The sequence below is a fragment of the Cantharellus anzutake genome (assembly GCF_015039405.1).
Source record: "Cantharellus anzutake strain C23 chromosome Unknown EI90scaffold_10, whole genome shotgun sequence".
NCBI lineage: Eukaryota > Fungi > Basidiomycota > Agaricomycetes > Cantharellales > Hydnaceae > Cantharellus > Cantharellus anzutake.
Window position 1 is genome coordinate 599,725 of NW_024066960.1, and position 11,556 is coordinate 611,280.

General features: G+C 51.0%; 3 protein-coding genes across 3 annotated transcripts; 2 read left to right on the top strand and 1 right to left on the bottom strand.

Annotated features, from left to right (window-relative positions):
• Positions 1 to 1,771: 1,771 nt before the first annotated feature.
• Positions 1,772 to 2,376, top strand: EI90DRAFT_2910894 (uncharacterized protein; the record flags this gene model as incomplete). Its single annotated transcript, XM_039054411.1, has 4 exons — positions 1,772 to 1,841; positions 1,894 to 1,985; positions 2,040 to 2,134; positions 2,187 to 2,376. Coding segments are annotated over 4 exons (447 nt in total), but the record flags the coding sequence as incomplete, so codon positions are not given.
• A 619-nt stretch (positions 2,377 to 2,995) lies between these two features.
• Positions 2,996 to 6,213, top strand: EI90DRAFT_2992146 (uncharacterized protein). Its single transcript, XM_039056129.1, has 15 exons — positions 2,996 to 3,237; positions 3,289 to 3,370; positions 3,430 to 3,563; positions 3,618 to 3,829; positions 3,879 to 3,996; positions 4,067 to 4,213; positions 4,277 to 4,423; positions 4,484 to 4,582; positions 4,637 to 4,667; positions 4,723 to 5,021; positions 5,086 to 5,223; positions 5,295 to 5,587; positions 5,653 to 5,707; positions 5,771 to 5,900; positions 5,952 to 6,213. Exons 1-15 carry the CDS (start codon positions 3,079 to 3,081, stop codon positions 6,104 to 6,106), a joined length of 2,199 nt encoding a protein of 732 aa, XP_038919641.1. The 5' UTR covers positions 2,996 to 3,078; the 3' UTR covers positions 6,107 to 6,213.
• Positions 6,214 to 6,782: 569 nt separating this feature from the next.
• EI90DRAFT_3144608 (uncharacterized protein) lies at positions 6,783 to 8,964 on the bottom strand (the record flags this gene model as incomplete). The annotated part of the gene is made up of 6 exons (XM_039065166.1): positions 6,783 to 6,929; positions 6,979 to 7,250; positions 7,313 to 7,371; positions 7,426 to 7,475; positions 7,538 to 7,566; positions 8,946 to 8,964. 6 exons carry the CDS (start codon positions 8,962 to 8,964, stop codon positions 6,783 to 6,785), a joined length of 576 nt encoding a protein of 191 aa, XP_038919642.1.
• Between the last annotated feature and the right edge of the window lie 2,592 nt (positions 8,965 to 11,556).

Genomic DNA, 11,556 nt, shown 5'->3' on the forward strand with positions numbered 1-11,556 from the left:
TCATCAGAGCTCCCGCCGCAACGCCCGCAGCACCCGCATTTAGCAGAGTTGCTGAGCCAACAGCTCCATCTGAGCCACCACTTGCACCCGAAGTTATCAAGGTTAGATCACTTGGCCGCGAATCACCCACCATTATCAGAGCCCCGTCATCCGCAGCACCGCCGGTGAGCAGAACTGCAGAGCCTGTAGCCCCATTGGAATCTGCATTGGTGCCCGAAGTAATCAGAGTTAGATCATCTGGCCGAGAATCACCTACCCTTATCAGAGTTGGATCTCGGATTGGACCCTCTCACGTTCATATCCATCACGATGGCGCAGCCCCTCCTAGGGTGACATTCCAAGAGCCGCATTTTAGGGAAGGGGTCTACACCAACATACCTCCTACTCCTTTTACCCGTCAAGCACCCGAATCACCTTCGAGGCTTGAACCGACTGTTTATGCTCCCAGCCAGGAGGATGAATCTGAGGGTACGATTCGGCGAGAGGCAAGCTCTGGCTTCGAACCTGAAACATCATCTCGGCTTGGTGATGAAGCAGACCTCTCAACAATCGCATCGCTAGTCGAAACCATCCCTCCAACCCATACGTCGCCTTCGGAGGTGGAGCAAAAACCCTCGATTCATGATTTACGCCGACTGACTGGTGAAGGCCCTTCAGCAGCACTCCCTGCCTCCCCCGCCACCCTAGCTACAGTTCTCCCTGATGTTTCTGAGGCCGCGGTTGAGCCTTCAGTAGGTGAACCGTTGATGGCGGGAGATCCAAGGGCACAACTGGAGATGCTTCGTCGTCAGTTGCAAGGAGAGGCGGACCGTCGGCTCCAGGAAGCTGAAGAGCAACAGCTATCGTTGGAACGCGAACGACAGGAGTTGTTTGATCGCGCAGAAGCTGCCCGCGCGGAAGCTGCTGCTGCTGCTGAACAACGGCGGCTCACTGCAGCTCGCGAGTGGGAAGAGGCTGAGCGTAAACGGCAGGAAGAATTTGAACAACACGAGGCAGAACGCCAGCTCGCCTTCGAGGAGGCCGAGGCAGCCCGCCACGCTGCTCACGAAGCCTGTCGCAAGCAGTTAATGGACGAAGCCGAGAGGCGACGAGCTACACAAGCTGAGGCTGCGCAGAAAGAGAGAGAGGAAACTGATCGTTTCGTGGAAGAGTCTATCAGACACTCCGCTCAAATCTCTGCAGACCTCGTCCGCAAGGCTAGTCTTGAAAGTGGGAGCGTCAAGAGTCTCGCCTCCGCCCTTCAGTCGTCGTTAGATGAAAGGAAAATAGCGGAGGAGGAAAGTCGTCGCCTCTCCTCAGCAGTATTGGAAGAGCGCGATAACGTGGTTGCGGAGCAGAGGGAGCGCATTCGGGAGCTAGAGGAAGAGCTTGAACGTTGCCTTGAAGAACGCGAAGCCGACCGCAGTGCTAGGCGCGCAGCTGAAGAGGCCCAATCTGACCAGGTACGGGCCGACTCCCAAGCTCAGCACCAGGAGTTACGTGGCAGGCTCGACGAAATCTCCGAGGCGCTCCAAGACCGAGCGAGTGACGAAGCTCGCCGGCGAGAACTGGAAGAAGAACGCCACGCTTCCAAAGAGCAACGTCGTACTGAGAAGGATGAGCGTATGCAGTCCCTCCACGATCTAGTCAACAGCATCATCACTGAGCGGGAGGAGGAGAAAAGGCGACAAGAAGAGGAGAAAGCTGCAGCTGCGGGAAGACCGAGTAAGTCCATGGATTTGCTGCCAGTGCGAAACTATGGCAAACTAAGAACAATTCGACAGCACTTGAAGAAAGCGTTATCGATTTGTTGCAAAGGCAGAAGGCAGAGCTACAGGAACTCTTGCGTGACATGTCTGACTGTGAGTGATTGAGCAATTATTCCTAGTATACCAAGCCTCATTTTGCGACCAGCCTGGCGGACTGAATCTGCCAGACAACACCAGGAGACCCTTGGTGCAGTCCGAGCTACAGCGAATGAACAAGTTCCCTTTAATGTCCAAGGCGTAAGTCGAGAATTCGCGGATTTTGATCCGTTACTGATTCATCTTTCGACGTAGTACCTCGATGACTTCAGCAAAGCACTCTCGGCGGAAGTTCGCATGTTACTGAAGGAGGTTGGCAAACTTCGCGAGGAGAAACGTGCCCTCCAACAGTGGGTATTAAATTCCTGCTAATTGGGGCCTATTTTCTCATATCTTTTACAGTGAGCTTGGGATGTTGTTGTGTATGAAAAGCAAGTATAGTCCAGGCGGAGAATTCGAACCAGATTGGTGGGTTACCACACTAGCTACGGTATCGTCTATGGTCCAAATGATTCGTTCCGTAGGAAACCACCAGGAGGAGCCACTTGTGGGGAGCCACAAGCCCCTCAGCAGCAAGAGACTACAATTTTAGTCTCTCCTGAGGAGCCACGCCCTTCAGCATGGCGCGATGTCCATCAGCGCAAAAAGTCGAAGAAGCAAAAGCAACGCGAGGCCGCCGCAGCTGAAGCTGCCGCCCTCGCTGCTGCTCCTCCAGCAGAGGATGCACATGCGTCCTGGATGTCATGGAAACGTAAGTAGTTCCTTTACAACCATTCTTCATAGAAGCTAAATTCGCGGTCGGGCAGCAAACCCTTCGTTGGCCCCGTCACCTGTTTCGACCGAGCATCAGCTTACCGTCATCCAAGAGGAGACTCAGGCTCCACCCGGATTATTTGGCCCTCGATCACCTCACTCTTCGTGGGGGGCTAATTGATTGTTATTCCTTTCTTTTTTTTATCTTCTGCCATTATGTCTGAGGTGCATCTTATTTTTGGCCAGTACTTGTTATGAATGCTCTTTGTCAATCTACTCACGATCTTTGTGCCATCTTTGGCATGTACAATACTTTTGTCCATATTACCTGCTCAATTCGACTCACTAGCACAGTGCTTTGTCAACGAAATACCAGGGTGCGATTCTTGTTTGTTGGTCACGGCAATGTCCGTACCGAGACATAGAGTCATTTTCGTCCAGAATCGTGTGGATGATCACACGCCTTCGTGTTCCCCGATCATCTCTGTCCACATTCCATCGAGCTAAATTCTTTCCCCCCTGCCCACACCGACTCTTCGGTATGTCCTCAGAGCAGCATCGTTCGGCCACTGTGCCACATCCTGTCCAGTCTACCTCTGGGCCAGCTACGACAGAGTTGCAGAATGCAAAGGTCGCATCCAACAAACCGTCGAAGAAGGACAAGAAAGGCGCCAGCGATTCACCAAAGGCACCGTTGGAAGTGAGCAAAGAATATGTTGTATTTTTGTGACGATTTCTTAACACGTCTCAGCTGGATCCGCTGCCAGATTACATACCCCATCGCATAAAAATGTGGAACGAGCTCAAAGCCGAATACGAAGCGTTTGTACGAAGTGAGTGTATTAAATAACTGGACTGTGTAAGACACAACGTCCAACAACTGTTCCCGAAGGGCAACCACGTCAACTAATCGAAATCACATTGCCCGATGGAAGCAAAAGATCTGGCACCAGCTGGGAAACCAGTCCGATGGCCATTGCGAAGGAAATATCGCCCAGCCTTGCACAAAGAATTGTCATCTCCAAGGTTTGGCTCATTTATCGCCCATCACATCGTTCACTCTTACGTGTAGACTGGCAGGTTAACGGTGAACTGTGGGATCTTGAAAGACCACTCGAGTGTTCTGTCACTTTGGAATTCCTAGATTTCAACCACCCTGAAGGCAAACGCGTATTCTGGCATTCTTCTGCTCACGTTATGGGTGAAGCTGCTGAGCGACATTACGGTTGTCACCTCTGCATTGGGCCGCCCACATCTGATGGTTTCTATTATGAGATGGCAATTGCAGATAGGTATGGCCACCATTCCGATCCAACCTTCTAATTTATCATTTGGCATCAGATCGATATCACCGAATGACTTCCCTGCGCTTGAGACTATCGTCAGGAGTGCAGTGAACGAAAAGCAACCATTCGAACGTCTGGTTGTCTCGAAAGAGGGACTTTTGGAGATGTTCGCCGTAAGCTGGAGACTGCTGGTGTATCAAAGGATGATGCGTTCCTTATCCCGGTTCCTGTTTCACTGCACAGTACAACAAGTACAAGGTACATCTCATCAAGAACAAGATTCCAGATGGCACCTCGACGACAGTCTACCGATGTGGACCAATGATCGACCTATGTCTCGGCCCCCATATCCCAACAACAGGAAAGATAAAAGCAATGATGATCACGAAAGTAGGCTAATCCACTATGTTTCCTGTTTGTTCTAGAAAGTACCGACTAATGACGAACTGTCAGAATTCATCGTCTTATTTCCTGGGAGATGCCGCAAACGACTCATTGCAACGGTTATGGGGTATCTCGTTTCCTGAAACGAAACAACTCACAGAATACAAGGAATTTTTGGCTGAAGCTGCGAAACGGGATCATCGGAAGATTGGGAAAGTATGTCGGGGCGGTAACACATAGCCATGGCCACGAACGCTACGAACTCATTGCTTCTAGGACCAAGAACTCTTCTTCTTCCATGAGCTCAGTCCTGGGAGTTGCTTTTTCTTGCCTCACGGCACCCGAATATACAATACCCTGCTCGACTTAATCAGAGTGCGTTTGGAATATCTATAACTAGCACCCTTTTTATCTTCATGATTTTCCAAGTCCGAGTACCGAAAGCGAGGATACTCCGAGGGTATGGACGTGGTCGCTTCACGCCTGTCGAGATGCTCACGATATCTGTCATCAAGTGATTTCGCCAAATATCTACAACCATAAGCTGTGGGAGACTTCAGGTCACTGGCAAAACTACAAGGAAGACATGTTCACGCTTGACGTTGAGAAGGAGGTCTTCGCGCTTAAACCCATGAATTGTCCTGGCCACGCTCTCATCTTTGACTCCAGAGATCGAAGTTATCGCGAGTTACCTATCCGGATGGCTGAGTTTGGTGTCCTCCATCGGAACGAGGCCAGTGGCGCCCTATCGGGGTTATCTCGAGTACGAAGGTTCCAACAAGATGACACTCATGTGTTCTGTATGCAATCTCAGGTATGCCATTACCACTCTCCTCGCTCCGTTGGTATTCGGCTGATTAAATACCCCAATTGGTCAGATAGAGCAGGAGATAGATGACATTTTCGACTTTTTGAAGAATGTGTATGGATTATTCGGCTTTGAGTTTGGGCTCAAGCTATCAACCCGTCCGGAGAAATTCCTCGGGGAGATTGACACCTGGGACGAAGCAGAACGAGTGCGTTTAATCACCCATTCCCACTCATGCCATCTAATCCCCGAGTCATTTATTTGCCGCCCCACGACTAGCAACTCCGAAATACTTTGGAACGGTTTCAACCCGGCAAATGGGACCTCAATCCCGGCGATGGTGCTTTCTATGGTCCTAAGATTGATATTACCATTACCGACGCTCTTAAGAGGCCCCATCAATGTGCGACGATTCAGTTGGACTTCCAACTGCCTGAACGTTTTAATCTGAAGTACCGGGGACCGGATGATGATGAGAATGCTGTCAATCGACCTGTGATGATCCATCGAGCTATCTTGGGGAGTTTGGAGAGATTCATATCCATTGCCACAGAGCACTTCGGGGGGAAATGGTGCGTAGTAGATGATTAGGTCTGCTGAATTTGTCTATTATCCTTTTTTTGCTGCAATTATTCAGGCCATTCTGGTTGTCCCCCCGCCAAGTCTTGGTCATCCCAATTGCTGCTCCTTATGTGGGTGCTCTTCTTTTCGTCTCCGCTAATGCTTGGCTGTGGCTTCTGACATCCAAAATTCAGAATGACTATGCATCTCACGTCCAGCAGAGACTTTGGAATGCAGGGCTATTTGCTGATGTCGATAACGGTACGGAGACAATCAACAAGAAGATCCGGAATGGAGAAATTGGACAGTATAATTTCATTCTTGGTACGTGCTGTCTAATTCACCAAAAGCGCAACTCAAATGAATACTCTTCAGTGGTTGGTGAGGCCGAATTCTCCACCCAAAGCGTGAACGTGCGGAATCGAGACGATGTTGGGCTTAAAGGCCGTGCAGAGACAATCAAACTTGACGATATAGTAGGATGCCTCGTCAAGCTCAAGGAAGAGCGTAGATTGCAGAACAGAATATAAATCATAGAAGATGTGTAGCACCGTATGTTACACTCGCACAATGTGTTTTGATTCATGTGTTGCGGAGAGAAAGAAAATGATCTTTATGGAACGCCAAGTTGTGCTTTCTGGAATAGGGAACATCCATCAACCAGAGATCGGAAGGAGGAAACGGACATGGTGGGGGCTCACTAATGCTTCTATAGTTGCCCTTTGATCCGGTGGGAGCGTCTGGATTTGGGCGGGACTCAAGCTGAGTACTTGCATGAGCATGCCCTGGGAGTGCATGAGTATCTGGAGCGGATAATGCACGTTGAAATTACCCTTTTCGTTTCATCTAATCCTCCTAGGGCTGAGGGGCCACCCACAGGTGCAGCAGGTGCTGGTACAGGAGCAGCGGGGGCACCATAGTATTGGGCAACGTTCTGCACGGGATGTGCAGGTGGAAAGGAAGGTATTTGCATTTGCGATGGTGCAGGGGGAGGGACAGGTTGAGGTGGTGCTGAGGCGTGGTGAAGTTGGGAAGTATAAGGTTGTGCTGGTGGGTATTGTGATGGTGGGATGGGTGCAGGAGGTGGAACAGGTGCAGTGTGTTGAGATTTGGAGGCTGAGGCTGCCTGAGCTTGAGATGCTGCTGCTGCGCTGGCACTTAGCATTCGCTTATGGACAAAAATAATAGATTTTAGATTTTGAAGAACTATCGAGGAATGATGGCGAGACTGACTTGAAGGACTGAGGAGTCAACTATTTTGTTCATTAGCATTGCTTGGAAGAGAGCATAAGCGAGTTGAGGCTGTGTTTGAAGCAACTTCCGAGCGTCTTCTGGATGGTTGATGACGAATATCTGTCATTCCGGACATGAGAGGTTACATGCGCAAAAAAAGAAGCCCCACTTTCATGTGTCCCATGACCTCCATCAGCTGAGCTGGACGTACTGTCCCAAGAACGTTACTTATGACATCGAGTGGAGTGAGTCCAGGAGGGACAGCGACGCCTGGAGGTATGGAAAGAACAGATGATTTTGAGTCACCGCTGTCAAGTTCTCCTCGAAAGGTCGTCTTTCCTTCCAGTGATGGGTCTGAGTCTGCAAGGTCTATGCGCAGCGGGCGACCCTTGACTTCTGTTCCGTTCAGGTTACGCACGGCTGATGCTGCGGTCTCATGATCTAAGACGCACCAGAAAACGTTCAGACGATGAGTAGTTAGTTTGGACCAAGATAATACGCACCATAAAATTCACAGAATCCAAAACCCTTTGGCTTTCCGGATTCGCGATCGAACACTAATCTGGTGGTTTGAAATGAAGGTGAATGGCAGACTGAGGTCTCAGTGACCGCTCACCTGAAGCCGGCCACTGGCCCGACAGCAGAAAATACGTCAATTAGTTGCTCCTACGAGCAATCCTCAGCATCAGCAACGGTGGTAACACCGCACCCCAGCAGGATTTGCTTACTTCGGTCATGTCGTAGGGCACATTGCCCACTAATGAGATGTGCAGCAATTAGTACGCCAATATTTATCTGCCTCCGAACGGTCCAGAATATTCACCGAACACAACGCGACTCATCGACTTGTCCAGGATGGGTTTGACGTGAGGGGATGCAAAAGGAGTTTGCCGAGCGCTTGTTCGCTTGCTGTATTTAGTTTCTAGTCTGTATTTAGGTCCAAAGTGAGCGCCTTTAGAACGGTACAGATAATAGTCATATATTCACAATAAGTAATCTAGGGTGCACCTAATGCCAAAGGTACTACAGAAACCCAAAGGATACCTAACTCCCTGCGCCCCAATGGAGTGTGTCAAGCGTGCGGATGAAGGAACAAAGATGTGACCCACAAACATCCGAAAATACACCGTCTGATTTCATCCAACTAGTGATGGGAATGTCTGAAGTGTAGGACACCAACTAACTCGAAATAGAACTCGAAATAGAGATTGAACCGCACAACCTTGAATGTCGGAGCATTGACTAGAGAAAGCGGAGACGGCGCTTGCGGAAAAATGGTAAGAATGGCCCAGAATAGTCGTAGTGTGGTGGATGAAGACAACATCTAAGACCAGTCCTTATTTTCCGGCTGTTTAAAGGCATAAGAAAGAGTTAAACTTGTGAAGCTCGTGCGTGTAATCTCATTTCGATCTAACTAAGAAAATATCCGGGATGAACCTCTCAAGATCAAGCATAAGTTGGAGCACCGTTCTCGCCTAGATTAGTAGCTAGAGAAATGAGCACTTTGAGGTGGCAGCTTAGTGAGCTTCGGGAAACTTGCATAATGCACACTAAATAGCATAAAAATGCAAGCCAAGTTCAAACGAGGTTTCCCTGAGCATAGGTGTCCGTTCACAAAAATAACACTGAAAGGCTCGAGGAGTCGGATGAACGTTGGCAAGGCGTTGTGTCAGCTCAGGGGATCACTCGTGAAATGAGTAACGTGCAGAACGAGTTTTGCAACCGCCACCACCATTCCTTCCCGTCCCTGTCACATCACACAGCATCCTCAGCTCTCCCCCAACAACACCGTCACCCACCAACTATCGGTGGTTCGTACAAGACCAGACGCAGGGCGATAACCGCTTCAAGACCCCTTGTGGGACTTGTACTGTGAATGGCATCGTCCGCCGAGCGAGACCCACATCCTCGACAACCCAAAGCGGGACCTCGAGCTCTCGATCTTTCTGACTACGCTTCCTTCGCCCCTTCGGCCCCAGTGAGGATATTACCTGTCAATCCCATCCGCAAACCTGTCAAGTTCTCCCTTTCCACTGGCCAAAATAAAACCGAAATTAACATCAATGGCGCCTCCCCTCCCAAACCTCGCTCCGTAGTAAACGGTCATTTTGAGCCTCAAAGTTCGTTATTATCTGCTTTTGAGAGTCTTCCCCATGGCTCCCAGAGTGTCCAGGATGCCTTTGATGTCAATGCTGGGCTGTATGCACCCTCCAGTGGTTCTCGGGAGCCCACATCGGGGTATGGTAAAACCATTGAGAACTCCATAGCGTATCCGACCCCCGATACACCTTCTAGTTCCTCGGCGATCAGTCCCAGGCATGCTGCCAATGTCTCCAATGACACCGTTGATGCGAGTTCGCGTAAACAAGCAGCTTCATCTTCTGTCTCCTTCAAGGGTAATGTCTTCACCCCTCCACCTCCCTCCGAATCCCCGCCTCCCCCGCCACCACCTCCTCCCTCTGAATCTCACTTCTCCTCGCCCCGTCTTCAAGCCACCATCATTACCCCTAGTCAATCTCGCCACCCCACACCTGAACTTTTCATTACCACCGTCACTCGTGAACCGACCCCTCCTCCATATGAGTCCGTGAAGCTAAAACCTTCATATCGTGTCATTTGGGACCCCGCACTGCATGCCAGGACCTCCAAGGACAAAGAGAGAAAGCCCGTCATTCGCCAAAATGGTGTCCTCGAAGGCGAACCGCCAGTCGTGGTGCGCGATCCACGCGTCAAGAACACGGACGGATGTTTTCCCGGTCGAGGTAACAGGAAGCATCGCATTGAACTCTATCAATTTCCTGAGTATAAGGTAAGCGACGCGCTGCCATTCTCCAAGAAGCTGCCAACTTTTAATTCATCATCCGCAGTGGGACAAAAACTCAACTGGGCCTCCACCCCCACCTCCTCCACGCGCTATCTTCGTTAGAGGCCTTTCACACCTTATGCCTACCACTCAGATCCGACAACAATTCAGCGCGTTTGGTCGGATAGATGAGCTTCAGGTTGAGTATGACCCATCGACCGTTCAACCGCTGGGTATGTGCTGGATCAAGTACGAAGGCGATGATCAGGAGAACGGCCTTGGCCAACTTGCTGCCCAGAGTGCTGTCAAGAAGCTCAACGGGCAGCGGATCGGTTGGGGTCAAGTTTGGACGGAAGTCCAGGTCGAAATGGATGGGCAACGCAAGAAATGTAAGGCTGCCGTCGCTGCAGAAATTGAGCGGAGGAAAAGGGAAAAACAGAGGAGCAAGGAGCCGTTGCAAGCTCAGTCGTCGCACCCAGGGTCGGCATCTCAACCTTCATCCACGCCAATACCTCCACCCTCGGCTACTCCAATATCCACTAAACCTCTCCATTCATCCGCACTTCCCAGACCCGCCATACCACCGAAACCTGTCGATGATCGTTCCTCCACACTCCAACCAACTCGAATGGCACCTCCGATCCCATCCACCCATCCAGTTCGGCCCCCATCTCCCCCTCCTCCATTACACCCCTCCTTACCCCCACGGCCTATACCTCCATCCACTGAGCCAATTGCGAGTACAAGCATGCGCTCACAGCGAAATCCTTGGCATGTGCGCGAGCCCTCTCCAGAGCACCGAACGCAGCGCCCCTCCTCGCGGGATCAACCCTCCTGGGAACGACCAGCCTGGGAGCCATCAATGGGCCACCGACCCCCATGGGATCGCCCAGCCTGGGATCGAACTCCTCGGGAACGACCTCTCTGGGATCGCCCTGACGCTTGGGACCGTCAACGTTGGGACGACCCTCGACATTACCGGCCAATTTCCCCCCTTGACCGATCCCCTTCCCGTTCTTCCATGCGTTCACGTTCACGTTCACGTTCACGCTCCCGTTCACGCTCCCGTTCCCGTTCTCGTTCCCCAACACGTCCCTACCACAGACCGCATGATTATGGCCCCCCTTCCTACATGCGAAGGGATGCTCCTGCTCGCTACGATTCCTGGACCCCTGGCGCAGAAGCAAATGTCTATAGCAGAATAACGCGTCTGCTTCAGGAGAATGGGTACGAATATATACACATAGTGAGGAATTCCCTACCGCGCTCTGCTCATGTCACACAATCGGACATCCAACATCACTTCGAAAGCTTCAACATTCACCCTGATAAGGCAAGCCAGCTATCATAATTTGGCTTGGTCTGTGTTCTGAGCATTCATCTTCCTTAGGTATTGGTAGATGTGTCTGGTTGGTATATAACGTTTGCTTCGGATTCTGGGGCGCGACGTGCCCAGAAAGTTATGGAGAATAGAAAGCTCCTCCACTACCCCGTTAATCTCGACGTTCGCAGACCCCCTCCGACCCACACAACATCTCATCCTCCCTCCCTTCCAGCTAAACCGGTCTTCGACTTGGTCCCGAAGAATCCGGCGATTCAAGCCCGTGACATGATACTCACAGAGCTCAAAGCACTTCTCCGGAAGGACGTACGGGAACGGCTTATCCGTGCTCGAATCGTACGGCATATCGAAGAGCAGAGGGTCGAAAAACGTGCAGCCAGCATCTCTCCTTCGAAACTCAAGGTAGCCGTTGCATCAACGCCTTCAGACACCCCAAAACTTCTTGCCCCATTGAGATTCACCAAGAAACCTGGTGCTGCCACGAAAAAGCGTACGATTCACCAAGTCGTAGAGGATGAAGCGCACCCCGAGCCTAGGCCTTCTACGGCTGATCCTGATCCTTTCGAATCCCGGCCTGCATCTATAACCCCTGAGGCACCTCC

Excerpts from the sequence above, each read along its gene's own strand:
- EI90DRAFT_2992146 (XM_039056129.1), top strand. The coding sequence starts at position 3,079 with ATGTCCTCAGAGCAGCATCGTTCGGCCACTGTGCCACATCCTGTCCAG. Across the intron at positions 4,668-4,722 it reads AAAGCGAGGATACTCCGAGG|TGATTTCGCCAAATATCTAC; the intron begins GTATGGACGTGG and ends TCTGTCATCAAG. Across the intron at positions 5,224-5,294 it reads CCTGGGACGAAGCAGAACGA|CAACTCCGAAATACTTTGGA; the intron begins GTGCGTTTAATC and ends CCCCACGACTAG.